The sequence below is a fragment of the Oreochromis niloticus genome, linkage group LG2, assembly GCF_001858045.2.
Source record: "Oreochromis niloticus isolate F11D_XX linkage group LG2, O_niloticus_UMD_NMBU, whole genome shotgun sequence".
In the NCBI taxonomy this organism is placed as follows: Eukaryota; Metazoa; Chordata; class Actinopteri; order Cichliformes; family Cichlidae; genus Oreochromis; species Oreochromis niloticus.
The window spans coordinates 15,696,672-15,713,897 of NC_031966.2; the positions used below are offsets into that span (position 1 = coordinate 15,696,672).

A 17,226-nucleotide genomic window follows, 5' to 3' on the forward strand; every position below is an offset into this window, starting at 1 on the left:
CAAAGTCTCAAAACTGACATAGGATTTCATTCCTTGCCTGTAGTGGCCCAACTTAAACACACACACACACAAACAAAAAACACCTGCATCAATCAACATAATATTTTTTTTAATCACAGCAAGCATGACTAGCTATTACAGTCAGAAATCACATATGCAAAGCAGAAATGAAAAAAAATATCTAAATTTCTGGTCTTTAGAGGCCATATACTGTCACTGATGAAACAATTTAACTGTTCACAGGTAATATTTAAGTAAGACAAAAAAAATAACAACATGAAGGAATTACAAATATAGGGTCTGATGTCAGGTTCAATTTAAATTTCACAAAATCCTAAACACTGTCATTGGCATCAGCGTTTAACTTGAGAGTAAACACTATCCTCAGCAAACTCAGTCTTCCTCTTTCTCCTTGTTTTTCTTTCAGAGAAATGCAGTGCAGCATAGTTTAGTTCTTCATCAGCTTTAGTCTGTGTAACATTTTAAAAAGTAAAACAGTTATGTACATAGTGATATCAAGGTGTTTTTGACAAATATTAACTGAATACCAATAATTTTAATTACTTACATGATCATGTACTGCTTGGTTTGAGGTCTTGTTTGGAGTATCTGATATAGCAAAACAAATTACATTCATTACATTCTAACAAAAGAAAAATACAGTAGTGAAGTGCATCTAATGTTTCATTTAACTCACAAATTATGGTCACTGATCACTAACAAAAATTAATTATTTGCATAAATTTGTTTGTATAAATAAAGTACACACAGGAACACAAATCACAACGCTACATCTCAATCGCAACAGAAAACAGTTCGTTTTACAGCAGAACTTCTGTCATGTTTGTATAATCCTGTGATGGCTGCACTTACAGCCACACAGTGGTAATACCCACCATGTTAGTGTAGAGGCTTATAAGTAACATTGCATTCACATTTGTCTTTCTTTAAATATAGGAATTAATTTACAGGACAATAAATAACTGGGTTTGGTTTAGAATTAATTCACATATCCACATAACACTGCATTCTAAAATAAGTGCGCACATTTTAGTTTACACTGTTATGTATGATTAATCTTTTGTTTTCTGAATTACCTTAGTTGCAGCTGCTCCAGTCCCTTGATTGAGGAGCCAAGAGGTGGAAAATGGGCGGAGCGAGCTTTGATGGAAGACTGCTAATTGGTTCATTCCATAACTCGGGACCATGGGGGGGAATTGGAGTTCATTATGTTAGTTTCAGTTAGGTTTTGTGTGTTTTACCCCTCTGTATTTTTGTGGGCTGATCAGCCACTATTTAAGTTTCCCCTTTGTCTTGTTAAGTGGGGTCAGTTTGTTTGAGTTATCAGTAGTGTTGTCAATTTTGAGTAGAGTTCTGTTATTTTGACCTCTTTTATGGGCCCAAGATTTTGATTCTTTTTGCATGATTTAACCATTATGTTTTTGGGGTTAAATAAAAAATCATTTTTTTGGACTTTAACCTGTGCCTAAGTTTCCTTCACTGCTCGGTCCATCACAAGTGGTGTCAGGAGTGGGATCAGCAGTTGAAGGCACAGGATTTTTTTCCTCTTTTTTCCCCTCTTCACTTATCAAGCCATGCACAGAATGGGAAGGAGTGGCAGAGGAGCAAAAGGAGATTGTCAAAACCAGCCAGTTGGAGTGGTAGAGCAAGAAGAAGGAGGAGAGGAAAATGGAGCCTCTGGAGGGGTGGATAGCACTGAGAGCCAAGGTAAGGAGCCGACAATGTCAGAACTGATTTCCATCCTTCGTTCTCATATGGGTCAGCAGGAGGCCGAGGAAGCAAGAAGAAGGGAGGAGTTTACCCGTCAGGAACAGCGCTTTAAAGCACTGCAACATCAGTTTCAGCTGTTGCAGGTAGAAGTGCAAGCTCGTACCTCCCCGGTCCCTGAGCCTCAAATGGAGGAACCTCAACAACCAGAGGTAGAGTCCTTTGAAGAGGAGGATCCTCCCTGTGCTGGCTCCAGTAATGAGCAAATACATCCTCAATCAGGTCAGTCTCGCTTTCATGAACCCAGGCTGGAAATATTGACAGAAGAGGATGATATTGAACATTTTTTAACAACATTTGAACACATGGCTGTAGTTTGCCGGTGGCAAAAAATGGACTGGGTTTTTCATCTGATTCCTTTACTCGCTGGCAACGCAAGAGGTGCGTATGTTCATATGGATATGGATGACTCTCTAGACTATGATAAAGTTAAAGCAGCTATTCTTCAAAAATATGACATTAATCCTGAGACATATAGACTGAAATTCCATTCATTGGAGGTAAAACCTGATGAGAATCCAAAAGAACTATATGCAAGATTGAAAGAGTTATATGAGAAGTGGGTAAAGCCAAAAGGAAAAACGGTGCATGAGGTTGGTGAAATATTAATTTTAGAACAATACTTGAGAATGTTGTCTCCTGAGCTACAGATATGGATTAAAGAACGCAACCCAAACTCTGCGGCGGCGGCTGCAGAGCTGGCTGATGTGTTTGTGGCGGCACGGAGAAAAGGACAGCCATGGAGCCACACAGCATGGAAAATGAGAGATGTTTCAAAATCTGTACCTCACTACCAGAAAGCAGGGGTGCGTAAACCTCCAAAAAGCCAGTCTGTCAATATGCCGTCAAGACCTCCGCCCAAGACTGTGATTTGTTATTTGTGTGGAATGGAGGGCCACACAAAACCGATGTGCCCGAAGAATTCTACAAAAATAACTCAGATGTGTTTTGTGCCCCGACAAAGTGTGGAACCTAAAGTGGGGTTTGAGAATGGTTTCAAAATGACCTTAGTTGAGGTTGATGGGAAACCATTAAAGGCCCTTGTTGACTCAGGAAGTACTCAGACTCTTGTGCACCGAGACTTTGTTCCTGCAAATAAAGTTAATAATGTGGAGACAATCCCTGTTTGCTGCATTCATGGAGATGAGAGGTCATATCCAACAGCAGATCTGTACATCAAGGTACAAGGACAAACCTATATTCTAAATATTGGTGTTGCAGAGAATCTGCCGTTTCCAGTAGTGCTGGGTCGAGATTTGCCTGTGTTGTTTGACTTGCTGAATCCTAGTCATACATGCAATGTTGCAGTAACAAGAGCTCAAGCTAAGAAGAAAGAGGAATCCCTACACCCACTCCGTGCCTTGCCCTTCTATGATGTGGACATAGAGACTGCACCCGGGAAGTCTCGTAGACAGAGAAGGCAAGAGAAGTTTCTACATACTGCTGTTCGAGCAGCTCCTAGCACAGAGCCTGAGTTACCTTTGGGTTTTAAAATCCCTGTCAATATTATTGAAATGCAACATGATGATCCATCTCTAACATCTTTGTTCCAGAAAGCTACAAAGAGGAACCAAGGGACTGAGCAAGAATTGAGCAGCAAGGGGGAATTTCTGCTGAAAGATGGCATTCTGTATCACCAGCAGGGTTCAGCATTACAGTTGGTGGTTCCTAGAGCAGTTCAGAAGGTGGTGCTCTCCTTGGGACACTCCATTCCATGGGCTGGCCACTTGGGAAAGCACAAAACCATGGCCCGCATTAAAAAATATTTTCATTGGCCTGGAATGCGCTCAGATGTGACACTGTTCTGTAAAAGCTGCCCTCAGTGCCAGAAGTCTTCTCTTAAAATCCCCTCCAGAGCTCCTCTCCAGTCTCTACCAATTATCAGCACTCCATTTGAACGGCTAGGAATGGACATTGTTGGTCCTCTAGAAAGAAGCAAGGCAGGCAACCGTTACATGCTTGTTGTGACAGATTACGCTACAAAATATCCAGAGGTCTTTCCTTTGAGATCAATAAAAGCCAAAGCAGTTGCCCTCTGTCTCATACAGTTCTTCTCAAGGGTTGGTTTTCCTCGTGAGATTCTTACTGACCGTGGCACTAACTTTATGTCCACTTTGTTGAAGCAGGTGTACCAGCTCCTTGGGATTAAGAGCCTGAGGACAACGCCATACCACCCTCAGACAGATGGCCTAACAGAGCGCTTCAATCAGACCCTGAAACAAATGTTACGTAAATTTGTCAATGAAACTGGTACAGACTGGGATCAGTGGCTGCCCTACCTCCTCTTTGCATATAGAGAAGTACCCCAGGCCTCTACAGGTTTTTCACCTTTTGAATTATTGTATGGCCATGAGGTACGAGGCCCCTTGTCTCTTCTGAGGGAGACTTGGGAGGGTGACCAAGAAAGATCACAGGCTGTCAATGTTGTCTCTTATGTTGTCCAGATGCGGGAATGGTTGGAGAAGATGACGGAGCTGGCCCAAGCCCAAAAAGCAGAAGCACAGCAGCACCAGAAGGCCTGGTACGACCAGTCAGCTCGGCAAAGATCCTTCAGTCCTGGTCAGAAGGTGCTGGTGCTTCTTCCAAGTGATGACAGTAAGCTGTTAGCAAAGTGGCAAGGGCCATATGAGATCCAAAAGAAACTTGGGCAAATAACCTATAAGGTCGCTATTCCAGATCAGCCCCGCTCCAGCAGAGTACTGCACATTAACCTGCTTAAGGAATGGGTGGAGAGACCAAAAGCGGATGTCTTTCTGATCCGGGAGGTTTCGGAGGAGGAGGAAGTGGATGATCAGTATCTGCCAAAACCCACTCCTCAGGACCTGGATCTCAACCATCTTCCTGAGGAAAGACAGGCTCAGGTGAGAAACCTGTGTAAATTAGATGTGTTCAGCGAAAATCCTGGTAGAACGGACATTGTGGAACATGACATTGTGTTGAAAGATGGCGCTTCTGTGAGGAGAATGAGTTACAGGATACCTGAGCGTCTACTGATCCCGTTGAAAGAGGAGATCGACCTGATGTTGTCACTAGGAATCATTGAAGCCTCAAAGAGTGAGTGGTGCCACCCGGTGGTCCTGGTGCCAAAGAAGGATGGCAGTATTCGTTTCTGTATAGACTTCAGGTACCTGAATGCAATATCACAATTTGATTCATATCCAACTCCCCGCATTGATGACATGGTTGAGCGCCTTGGGAAGGCCAGATACCTGACAACAATAGACCTCTGCAAGGGTTATTGGCAGGTACCACTGACTGAGCGCTCAAAAGAGCTGACTGCTTTCCGGACCCCGTGGGGCTTGTTCCAGTTTAAAGTCATGCCCTTTGGACTGCATGGTGCCCTAGCAACATTCCAGAGACTGATGGACCAGGTACTGTCTGACATGTCTGATTTTGCTGCAGCCTACCTTGATGACATAGTGATTTTCAGTTCTACCTGGGAAGAACATCTGCAACACCTGGAGAAGGTATTAGGGCGTCTTCAGTCTGCAGGGTTGACTGTTAATCCAGCTAAGTGTGCCATTGCCAAGGCTGAAACTGAGTACCTTGGGTTTGTGATTGGAAATGGAGTAATAAAACCTCAAGTCAATAAGGTCACCGCCATAGAATCCTGTCCTTTGCCAGAGACCAGAAAACAGCTGAGATCGTTTTTAGGTATGGCAGGATTCTATCATCGGTTTATCCCTCATTTCTCCACCAGGGCAGCTCTTCTGACGGATCTGACTGGTGCCCGAAGTCCCAATAAGATCACCTGGACAGAGGAAGCTAAGATGGCTTTTCAGGACCTACGACAATCTCTGAGTAAGAGCCCAGTCTTGCACAGCCCTGATTTTGAGAGAAATTTCATTCTTCAGACTGATGCCTCAGAGAGAGGATTGGGAGCTGTTCTGTTACAGGGACCGCCTGGAGAGCGTCATCCAGTGGCCTTCATCAGCCGCAAGCTGTTTCCGAGGGAAGTGCGATACTTGCCATCAAATGGGCCCTGGACTCCTTTAGGTATTATCTTCTCGGACGGGAGTTCATATTGGAAACAGACCACAAGGCTCTTCAATGGATAGAGAGAATGAAGGACACAAATGGAAGGATCACGCGATGGTACCTTGCAATCCAGCCATTCCGCTTCACCATCAACCACATCCCCGGCAAAGATAACCGCACTGCAGACTGTCTCTCTCGCTGTCCCAGGGAGAGATCTGAAGAGGGGGAGTGTGTGATGGCTGCACTTACAGCCACACAGTGGTAATACCCACCATGTTAGTGTAGAGGCTTATAAGTAACATTGCATTCACATTTGTCTTTCTTTAATATAGGAATTAATTTACAGGACAATAAATAACTGGGTTTGGTTTAGAATTAATTCACATATCCACATAACACTGCATTCTAAAATAAGTGCGCACATTTTAGTTTACACTGTTATGTATGATTAATCTTTTGTTTTCTGAGTTACCTTAGTTGCAGCTGCTCCAGTCCCTTGATTGAGGAGCCAAGAGGTGGAAAAGGGGCGGAGCGAGCTTTGATGGAAGACTGCTAATTGGTTCATTCCATAACTCGGGACCATGGGGGGGGGGGATTGGAGTTCATTATGTTAGTTTCAGTTAGGTTTTGTATGTTTTACCCCTCTGTATTTTTGTGGGCTGATCAGCCACTATTTAAGTTAACCCTTTGTCTCGTTAAGTGGGGTCAGTTTGTTTGAGTTATCAGTAGTGTTGTCAATTTTGAGTAGAGTTCTGTTATTTTGACCTCTTTTATGGGCCCAAGATTTTGATTCTTTTTGCATGATTTAACCATTATGTTTTTTGGGTTACATAAAAAATCATTTTTTTGGACTTTAACCTGTGCTAAGTTTCCTTCACTGCTCGGTCCATCACAAATCCATACATTTTGGGTCTTAAAAACATGATAAAAATAAATTTTTGCATTTTAAATAATTTCAGCTTTTTATGACACTTACCTTGAAATGGTTTACATACTCTTCGGTTACAGATCAAGACAACATTTCCAAAGAGAGAAATGGCCAAGCAAACTATTAATATTGCCATTTGAATAAATCCTGATTGTGTTGGCTGCACTACAAAAAACAAACAAAAAGTCAGTTCTCAAAAATTTATCAGCTGTGAATATTTAGTTTAGATTAAAGTACTTAACACCAAATACCTTCAATGTCCAGTTTAGTTCCATTTCCAAATAATATCTCCCCACATGTGGCCACAGCACAGTAGTAAGTCCCAGCATCAGATGAGCTGACATTCTTAGAGAAGCGATAAAGACACCTCTCCTGTGAGTCTGATATTATCTCACTTTCACTGTGTCTGTTTCCATCAGTGTAGATGATGCTTGGGTGTAATTGATCTGATCCAGCTCTGAACCAGAACACATTACAATCTCTGGGACACATCTGGTCAGAGTCCGAATAGACTGAACACTGGAGAGTCACTGAATTTCCTGAACGCAGTGGATTTAACACTGTTGGCCATTGAACAACAGTATACTTTGATGCTGTCTGATTATTTCCTGTGTAATACAAGACACAAGTACATTCTTCATAACATGCCTCAAAACACTTTAAAGTGTATAAAAGTATGGCAGTGTATTACTAACTTACCTTTAACTAACAAATATGTTCCAGTCCATTCAGGATTAATCCATTCTATCATTCCACAGTGATAGATTCCCTCATCGTCTTGGACTGCTTTCAAAATGGTCAGGTTGCTAAATTTCTTATCATAATGTGCTTGAAATCTTGATTTAAATATTTCTTGACCATACTCGGGTGCTGCCCTTTCATACAGTGACACTATTAATTTGAGAGTATCTCCGACACTCTGCTTGTACCAGTGGACTCCGCTACTGCTGACCACATTGGGCAAAGCACATGTTATGTTCGCTGGTTCACCAAGCTGAACAGTTTTCACTGGAACTAGAGTATCTGAATTACAATATAGAAAAGTTATGTTTTTCTCTACACATCTATTTGACATTAAATTCTCAATTTAGAACATCTTTAGTAAAGTTAAATGAACACTTACATCCTTGATGAAGTAAAAGCAACATAATCCATAACATGACCATCGTGACACTGCTCCTTGTTGAGGACTTGGCTGGTATTTCACAGAATGAAGGAGGTGAAATCACTGTATTCGGTAAGACAGTAAAATGCTGCTGATTGGTCAGTACAGAATAGATTCAAATGTAGACTTCCTGTCACATTTGCCTCCTCCTGGGCTTTGCAAAAGCTCTCATCTTCTTTCATCTTGTATTGTAACTGCCTATTTTGTTAACTCGAACACTGTTCCCTACGGGTTATAGTTATTCTTGTTAAAAAACTATTCTTGATAATACGTAAGCACTCAAAGTATAATCAGCACAGTCCCAACTGCTTTTTTGTCACGGTCTGCGGGGCAGAATGAGTGAAGGTATATGTGCAACAGCAGCTCAGTGAATGTAGATATGGCCAAAAAGACCTGCTGAGGCTCCAACAAATCATCAGAATGGGCAAGAAAAGGGATTTTAATCAAGCAATTTGTTAGATCTATGCCATGATTGTTAAAGATTCATCATAAACTGTCTCTAGCTCTACAAAAACAGAATATTGTTGATTATAAGCACATTTCTGCAACAACTGAGAAATTGCATGATCACATATTAAGTTAAACAGTCTCTCTCTCTCTCTTTTAACTAATGTAGGACCAGGATTAGGCCCTGTTGTTGTTATTCTTGGAGTTCTGCTAGGTTGTTGCATTTCTGTGATTGTGCTTCTTCTTTTGTACCAGAAAAGGGATAAATGTTTGTCAGCATTGCAAAGGTAGGTTTATCGTAACTGTGTGTGCATGTGTTTGTGTGTGTAAAGCTAGATTTTTAAACTAAAATTATGTTTAAGATCCAAATATATGTTTCAGTTTATCATACCAGGACAACAACAAGAACACATAATTACAATAAAAATAAATCACTGCATTTATATAACCTTGTTACATGATTCTAGTGTGAGTAAACACTCAGTGGAACACTTGTAGTCATCTTCTTCCCTTTGTGTTTTCCTATGTTTCATTTTGTAGTAGTAGATGTATTTATATAAAGCGCCTTGAGGCGACTTTTGTTGTAATTTGGCGCTATATAAATAAAATTGAATTGAAATTGAATTGAATAGATGTGTGTTTGAAAAGGAACAGTTATCATATCACAACATTGCATTGCTAAAATAAATACTAAAGATCCATCGCTTAAAACTTCTGTAGAAATAGTTGGTATAATAACATTGTATAATTGGAGAACTGGAGGTGCACTGGGCACACCACGGGAAGGAACGTGTCTGTCCATTCATTTGGATATTTTTAATGTTACCACACTATTATTCCAATCATATCACCAAATCTTATTTCTTTAGGGGAAGTACGTGCCACCAATCATGCTGGATGTGACGTGTCAAATGTGGGCCAAGCAAATGATTTGGTAAATATGCTTTTACTATATATTCTGCAGCATGCTTTTGGAAAAGAGATTAGCAAATTCATACCAACAACATATAATAAAGATATCACAATGTATTGTTAAATTTGTTACAATACAAAGTGTTGGAATAAAGTTAATAGGTGCACATACAGTTAGTTTTACAAATGAAATTGCAGAATTATTTACTGGATTAGTAGAACAAACCAACCCCGTACCATTAGAGATGGAGGCTTTAGAACTGAGCATCTTAACTGTGTTGACTGTGTTTTTAATCTAGTGTCACCTGAAGACCTGAAAATCACCAGCCTCCAATACTGATTTTCTGACTTGTCCCTTTACATTGAGAAGCATTATTTGGAAATTATTCCACAATTTGTAGACCTATTTCTTTTGCAGATTGGTGAAACTTTGCCCATCATTACTTCTGAGAGACTTTAATTAAAGATGAAAATATGCAATTACTTGATTTAAAATCCACTTTGATGGAAGTAAAATTACTGAAAAATTTCATTGCGAAAAAATTATCGACCCAACCACATAGAAATGCTGATTAAAAATTCTAAGATATGTTGTAAAATATTAGAATAATCTTATAAGATTTGTTTTAAATAGGAGATATATTGCACATATGTAATTTCTGACTCTTCCAATAATCTTACTTGAGTTGAAGTTGATGACATAAATTCTAAAATACCTGTAATTTCAGATGATGACCGATGCTACAGTCCATTACTCCTCAGTGAGAGTAAACAGAGGGAACAGGAAGAGGAGTGACTCAACACAAGACTGTGTGTATGCTGCTGTTAGACAAGAGTCCCACACTCAGCGGCAACCATCAGCGTAGGCCAAGAAGGGCAGGAGTTGTAGTCCTTTAATAGACGCTGTGGCCTTTCTAATACGTGTTAAAATAAACAGTTCCAATAAAAATGTTTTTTTTGTGTTTTCTAAAAAAAAAAGAAAACTGTTGTTCAGCTGATTCTATGGAAACACAACCTCTTTGGTTACTTTTATTAACTGCAACATAAGCTATGGTAGTATTTTGGGGCCAACAAAACATGTTGTATAATTCACATTTCATTTACCCCAAATCATTGTTGAAAAATATCAAACTAAATAAATTCCATTGGCACATTAAAGTGTTGAGTGGATTCCTGTTATTCTGAAATCATCTTTTTTTCTGATCAAAATCATTGTTTTTTATCTTTAAATTAGTTAACTTCTTTGATATGGGGTTCCCTGGTTAAATACATCAACATTTTTGCGTTAGCCTGTAATTAATGATTGCAGTAGTTTTTCCCCAGACTTTTGGTCAGTATCACTGCTGGTGCAGGTGCACGGATCAATAAGTGGACTTAATAGGCAGGCAAACCAAGATCAGATATTAAGGTCAGATAAGCTCCTGAGTGTCAGATATTTTCTCACTTTCATTATATCTGAGCTGGGTGTAATTTATCTGATCCAGTTCTTAAACAGAACACATTATGATCACCAGGAGAAATGTTTCAGAGTCAGAATAGACTGACCAGTGAAGAGTCCTTGCATCTAATGAATGGAGTGGATTTAATACTGTGGGCCACTGAACAACAGTATAGTTTGATGTCGTCTGATTGTTTTTTGCGTGATACAAAACACAAAGACATTCTTCATAATATGCTCAAACTCAATTTCTCTTCTACAAACAAAAAGTTTGGTGGGGGACCCCCTTCCAGGGCTCTCCTCTGCTGTGATTGTCCCTGTGGTGGTCCTCCTGAGGCTCTTGTGTTCTGAGGGGCCTCTGAATGTCTGTGGCCCAGATCTCCTCCATGCCTACTTTATGTCCTGGGGGGCAGGGCTGTGACTCCCCACACACACTATTAGGCTACGTTCACACTGCAGGTGAAAGCGCATCAAATCCGACTTTTTTGACCCTATGCGACCCATATCCGATCATGGTATGACAGTGTGAACAGCACAAATCTGATATTTTCAAATCCGATCTGGGTCACTTACATATGTGGTACTGAATCCGATACATATCTGATGTTTTAGAAAGCGATTGCTGTTTGAACGGTCATGTCGCATTAAATTCGTCTTTTAATTCACTGACACAAGACAGGCGCCAATTATCAGCGCCGGTGAAGCGCCCGAGAAGACATCGCGAATGCTTCCTGGCCATCCCGTGTAGATGTCAGTGAAACTGTTGGGAAGACAACGTTGGAGAATCGTGAACATTTTATTTGTACTGTATAATCTGCAGATTCTGACAGAAATCTGCAACTATCCTTTGAAGCACCGCTCCTCTCTAAAACAGCAATCAGGATAATTATTAGGCCATATGTAAATAACAAAATAACTTTACAACTTAAAGCAAAATTGGGAAACGTAAAGTCCGAAACAGGTCTTTATATTAAGGGCCATCAGTCAAACAATATTGTTTGCTCTGGGTCTAAACAGAGCGCGTTGTGTGTGACGTCTTCTTTTGTGCATGCGGGCCGCTTTGAGGGTTCAGACTAGAGAACGTTTGCTGTCACATTTTATTTGTAGTGTGAACAAGCAAACCAAAAAATCGGATTTGATCAAAAATCAGAATTGAGCATTAAGACCTGCAGTGTAAATGTAGCCTTAGAGACTTCCATAGACAAAGCTTATGAACACAAGTGTTCTCACATGCACAGGTGTACAAAAAGATACTCACAGACAATCACTATAAAGCAGATTCTCTCTCCCTTTCTCTCTCCCTCTCCTTCTCCTCTATTTTTCTCTCCCTCTCCTTTTGTTGACTGGCCTGCAGGATTCCCCAACCTTATAAACAGTACTTTTGCATAGTGACCGAAACTAGCACCATTGATTAACTGATTAACAATGAACTATGAGATCAGTTTTAAGATTGCTGAAATGCAAATTGTCATGATCATTGATCAATTGCCTTGAGTACCATTCACAGAGTGTGGTGAATGGCTACAGTCACAGCATTGTAAGATAGTGAAAGCTGTACTCTGGGGCCCCCTCCTCCGTTCAGAGTTGTTCATTCCTATGTCATGTTAATGGCCTCTTTGACTTTCCACTTAACCCAGTGTTCCTCCCTGTCTTCCTGAAACGTTTCTCCCACTGAAAATGTTACATTTAGATGAACAGAATCAACTTCCTGGAATTTCTTTACCTGGATGATTGAGCATGTATCACCATACATGACAATATGTACTGGACATTTACTTTCTGTTAGGCTGAAATAAAATGTAAGCAAAAAAACTCAAAGTCTCAAAACTGACATAGGAATTCATTGCTTGCCTGTAGAGGCCCAACTTAAACACACACACACAAACAAAAAACACCTGCAGCAATCAACATAATATTTTGTTTTAATCACAGCAAGCATGACTAGCTATTACAGTCAGAAATCACATATGCAAAGCAGAAATGGAAAAAAAATATCTAAATTTCTGGTCTTTAAAGGCCATATACTGTCACTGATGAAACAATTTAACTGTTCACAGGTAATATTTAAGTAAGACAAAAAAAAATAACAACACGAAGGAATCACAAATATAGGGTCTGATGTCAGGTTCGATTTAAATTTCACGAAATCCTAAACATTGTCATTGGCATCAGCGTTTAACTTGAGAGTAAACACTATCCTCAGCAAACTCAGTCTTCCTCTTTCTCCTTGTTTTTCTTTCAGAGAAATGCAGTGCAGCATAGTTTAGTTCTTCATCAGCTTTAGTCTGTGTAACATTGAAAAAGTAAAACATTTATATACATAGTGATATCAAGGTGTTTTTGACAAATATGAACTGAACACCAATAATTGTAATTACTTACACTATCATGTACTGCTTGGTTTGAGGTCTTGTTTGGAGTATCTGATATAGCAAAACAAATTACATTCATTACATTCTAACAAAAAAATACGGTAGTGAAGTGCATCTAATGTTTCATTTAACTCAGAATTTATTGTCACTGATCACTGAGAAAAATGAATTATTTACATAAATTGTTTGTATAATTGAAGTACACACAGGAACACAAATAAAATGGTACACCTCAATCACCATTGAAAACATGTACAGTAATTGACTCTTTATAGCTTTACAGTATAACTTCTGTCATGTTTCTATAATCCATAGATTTGGGGTCTTAAAATGTGACTGAAATAATTTTAGCATTTTAAATAATTTCAGCTTTTTATAAGACTTACCTTGAAATGGTTTACATACTCTTCGGTTGCAAATCAAGACAACATTTCCAAAGAGAGAAATGGCCAAGCAAACTATTAATATTGCCATTTGAATAAATGCTGATTGTGTTGGCTGCACTACAAAAAACAAACCAAAAATCAATTCTCAAAAACTGTTATCAGCTTGGAATATATAGTATAAAGTACTTAACATCAAATACCTTCAATGTCCAGTTTAGTTCCATTTCCAAATAATATCTCCCCACATGTGGCCACAGCACAGTAGTAAGTCCCAGCATCAGATGAGCTGACATTCTTAGAGAAGCGATAAAGACCTCTCCTGTGAGTCTGATATTATCTCACTTTCACTGTGTCTGTTTCCATCAGTGTAGATGATGCTTGGGTGTAATTGATCTGATCCAGCTCTGAACCAGAACACATTATAATCTCTGGGACACATCTTGTCAGAGTCCGAATAGACTGAACACTGGAGAGTCACTGAATTTCCTGAACGCAGTGGATTTAACAGTGTTGGCCACTGAACAACAGTATAATTTGATGCTGGCTGATTATTTCCTGTGTAATACAAGACACAAAAACATTCTTCATAACACGCCCTGAAACACTTTAAAGTTTATAAAAGTACGGCAGTGTATTACTAACTTACCTTTTACTAACAAATATGTTCCAGTCCATTCAGGATTAATCCACTCTATGATTCCACAGTGATAGATTCCTCATCGTCTTGGACTGCTTTCAAAATGGTCAGGTTGCTAAATTTCTTATCATAATGTGTTTGAAATCTTGATTTAAATATTTCTTGACCATACTGAGGTGTTGCAGTTTCAAACAGTGTGACTATTAATTTGAGAGTATCTCCGACACTCTGCCTGTACCAGTGGACTCCTCTAATGTTGACCACATCGGGCAAAGCACATGTTAAGTTGCTGGTTCACCAAGCTGAACAATTTTCACTGGAACTAGAGTATCTGAATTAGAATATAGAAAAGTTATGGTTTCTCCACACATCTATTTGACATTAAATTCTCAATTTAGAACATCTTTAGTAAAGTTAAATGCACACTTACATCCTTGATGAAGAAAAAGCAACATAATCCATAACATGACCATCGTGACACTGCTCCTTGTTGAGGACTTGCTGGTATTTCACAGAATGAAGGAGGTGAAATCACTGTATCGGTAAGACAGTAAAATGCTGCTGATTGGTCAGTACAGAATAGATTCAAATGTAGACTTCCTGTCACATTTGCCTCCTCCTGGGCTTTGCAAAAGCTCTCATCTTCTTTCATCTTGTATTGCAACTGCCTATTTTGTTAACTAGAACACTGTTCCCTATGGTTATAGTTATTCTTGTTAAAAACTTTTCTTAATAAATCTAAGCACTAAAAGAGTAATCAGCACAGTCCCAACTGCTGTTTGTGGCATTTACTGCAAGAAATACCTCAGAAATACTTCAGAAAATCACCACATTTGCATTTCAAAGGAAGTGTGTACGTTCATTGTTCATTTGACTGATCATTGCATTTTTTACCTTAAAAGAGCTGACGAGAAGGCCTGAATACATGTTGCGTGCCTGAAGCAAATGGTTTAGCCTCTTCAAAAACCAAAGCTTATGGGCATTTTTGAGAGCAAATTACATATTAAACAGGTCAGTAGCTGTTTAAACACCCAACACCAAAAACCAAAAAAAAGGCATAGTAAAAGTCATTTTGATGGGTGTACTGACTCCAAGGAGTTGAGTTTCTAAGGAGGTATAGCCGTTGGTGGCACCTCCTGAGAATCTCCTCTGTGTTGGCAGAGAATTTCAGGAGGTTGTCAAAAATGGTTCCCAGGTATTTGTACTCCTCAACTACCTCAACTGGCTTCCCGTGGATGGCGGTGGTGACTGAAGCAGCCAGATCCCTCTGACTACTGGAGAAGGTCACCACCATCTCTTTGGTTTTGCTCACGTTCAGTTAAAGTTTGGAGCTGTCACACCCTCTACAAACTCCTGAAGAGCAGGCCTGTGGTGTTGTGAGGGGCCTGACAGCAGTGACAGGAGAACTGTGTCGACAGCATATTTCACCAGGTGACAGTTGGGCTGTGTGGATCTGCAGTCATCGGTGTAGAGGATGAAGAGCAGGGGGGAGAGCACACAGCCTGGGGGAGCCAGTGGAGGTGGAACAGAGACCAGAAAGAGAGTTGTTGACCCGAACTTTCTGAGTCCTGTTGTCAAAAGTCCAATATCCACAGGATTAGCTGATCATCCAGGTGAAATCGGGAGGAAAGTTTAGTGGTCAGGATATGAGGCTGCAGAGTGTTGAATGCTGATGAGAAATCAGCAAACAGAAATCTGGCAGAGGAGTCAGGGAGCTCCAGATGTTCGCGGGTGGAGTCCAAGATGAAGATTTTTGCATCATGGACACCTCTGCGTGCACGGTAAGAGAACTGGAGTGGGTCCATCAGGGGTCAATTGCTCTTACGATATGCTGTTTTATGATCTTCTCCATGTCCTTCATCACCAGGGAGGTGAGGGCCACAGGACGAAGATCGTTCAGAGACTTTGGGTTGTTTCTTTTGGGGATGGGGATGACTGTGGAGTGTTTCCACAGCTGGGGACGGTGTGACTGTCAATTGAGTGTTGAAATAGAGTCCAGAACACACTTCCTTGTTGCACAGTGCCTCAGAACTCGACTGCTGATGTTGTCAGGGCCGGGTGAGCTCCTCTCCCTGGTCCTCCTGAGGGCTCACACCATGTCCTCAGTCCTGAGGGTGAGTGCAGACCTGCCAAGTTTGAGTGAGGATCTGGACTCCTCAAGCTGGGTGATATTGTCCGTCTCAAACCTGGTGTAGAAAGCGTTGAGGTTGTCAGGGAGGGAGGAGGGGTTGCTGCCCTCCACCTGGATGGTTCTGGGGGTGGTGCCCACAGTATTCACAGAGGCCATGATTTTGAAGCCCTACCAGGCTGAGCAGAGGTCCCTGTGGTGAATTATTTTCACCTGTGTTTTTATACTCCAGTTTAGCAGTTTTTATGGCCTTCTTGACCTCCCTGTTGACCTACTTTTTATCCAGTGCAGAGCCGGTGAAGAAAATCCTGTTTTTAATTTATTAAGGATTTCCTTGAGCTCCTTGGTGATCCAGGGTTTGTTGTTTTTGAGGGGATAATGTTGTCAACACAGAACACACTCAGACAAAAACTGGTTCACCGAAAGACAAAACTTCAAAACTTCAAAACCCTGGCTGATTGGGACCCACACCCATCAGAACTGAAGAAGCTTCTCGGATGAGAGGTGAAACGTCTTCAAGCAACTCAAAGAAGTCCAGACGCTTTTCTTTGCAAACTCCTTTGACTTCAAAACACAAACTTAACAACGTGGTGTAAGCTGTACAGTGCAGCGAGTAATGCCCAGACCTCTACATTGGAGAGACCAAACAGCCACTTCACAAGCGTATGGCACAACATAGAAGAGCCACCTCCACAGGACAAGACTCAGCAGTCCATCTGCATCTTAAGGATAAAGGACACTCTTTCGAGGATGCCAATGTTCACATTTTGGACAGAGAGGACAGATGGTTTGAAAGAGGAGTGAAAGAATGGTAAATGGCCTGTATTTGTATAGCGCTTTACTAGTCCCTAAGGACCCAAAGCGCTTTACACCTCCAGTCATCCACCATTCATGCACACATTCACACACTGGTGATGGCAAGCTACGTTGTAGCCACAGCTACCCTGGGGCGCACTGACAGAGGCGAGGCTGCCGGACACTGGCGCCACCGGGCCTCTGACCACCACCAGTAGGCAACGGGTGAAGTGTCTTGCCAAGGACACAACG

At 40.7% G+C, this 17,226-nt stretch overlaps 1 protein-coding gene and 2 long non-coding RNA genes across 5 annotated transcripts; 1 reads left to right on the forward strand and 2 right to left on the reverse strand.

Annotated features, from left to right (window-relative positions):
- Window positions 1-124: 124 nt before the first annotated feature.
- LOC109203601 (signal-regulatory protein beta-2-like) lies at window positions 125-8,142 on the reverse strand. Of its 2 annotated transcripts, XM_025910530.1 has the most exons (6): window positions 7,818-8,142; window positions 7,394-7,717; window positions 6,946-7,302; window positions 6,743-6,859; window positions 569-609; window positions 125-470 (listed from the first exon to the last, which is right to left on the reverse strand). In XM_025910530.1, exons 1-6 carry the CDS (start codon window positions 7,858-7,860, stop codon window positions 354-356), a joined length of 999 nt encoding a protein of 332 aa, XP_025766315.1. In that variant the 5' UTR covers window positions 7,861-8,142; the 3' UTR covers window positions 125-353. The 2 variants fall into 2 exon arrangements, with proteins under 2 accessions (XP_025766315.1, XP_025766311.1); XM_025910526.1 differs by lacking the exon at window positions 7,818-8,142 and having other exon boundaries at window positions 7,394-7,805.
- A 422-nt stretch (window positions 8,143-8,564) lies between these two features.
- Window positions 8,565-10,123, forward strand: LOC109203598 (uncharacterized). The gene is made up of 3 exons (XR_002063369.1): window positions 8,565-8,593; window positions 9,176-9,240; window positions 9,947-10,123. It is a non-coding gene; the product is annotated as an uncharacterized LOC109203598 (long non-coding RNA).
- A 2,477-nt stretch (window positions 10,124-12,600) lies between these two features.
- Window positions 12,601-13,728, reverse strand: LOC109203597 (uncharacterized). 2 transcript variants are annotated; one of them, XR_003221765.1, is made up of 4 exons: window positions 13,615-13,728; window positions 13,415-13,526; window positions 13,039-13,079; window positions 12,601-12,941 (listed from the first exon to the last, which is right to left on the reverse strand). It is a non-coding gene; the product is annotated as an uncharacterized LOC109203597 (long non-coding RNA). The 2 variants fall into 2 exon arrangements; XR_002063368.2 differs by having other exon boundaries at window positions 12,602-12,941; window positions 13,415-13,531; window positions 13,615-13,722.
- Window positions 13,729-17,226: the final 3,498 nt, after the last annotated feature.

What these genes read in the sequence shown, in the direction of transcription:
- LOC109203601 (XM_025910526.1), bottom strand. Translation starts at nt 7,769, where the DNA reads ATGTCAAATAGATGTGTAGAGAAAAACATAACTTTTCTATATTGTAAT. An exon ending in AGTATGTAAACCATTTCAAG is followed by an intron (nt 610 to 6,742) that starts GTAAGTGTCATA and finishes TTGCTATATCAG; the next exon opens with ATACTCCAAACAAGACCTCA. An exon ending in ACCAAGCAGTACATGATCAT is followed by an intron (nt 471 to 568) that starts GTAAGTAATTAA and finishes AATGTTACACAG; the next exon opens with ACTAAAGCTGATGAAGAACT.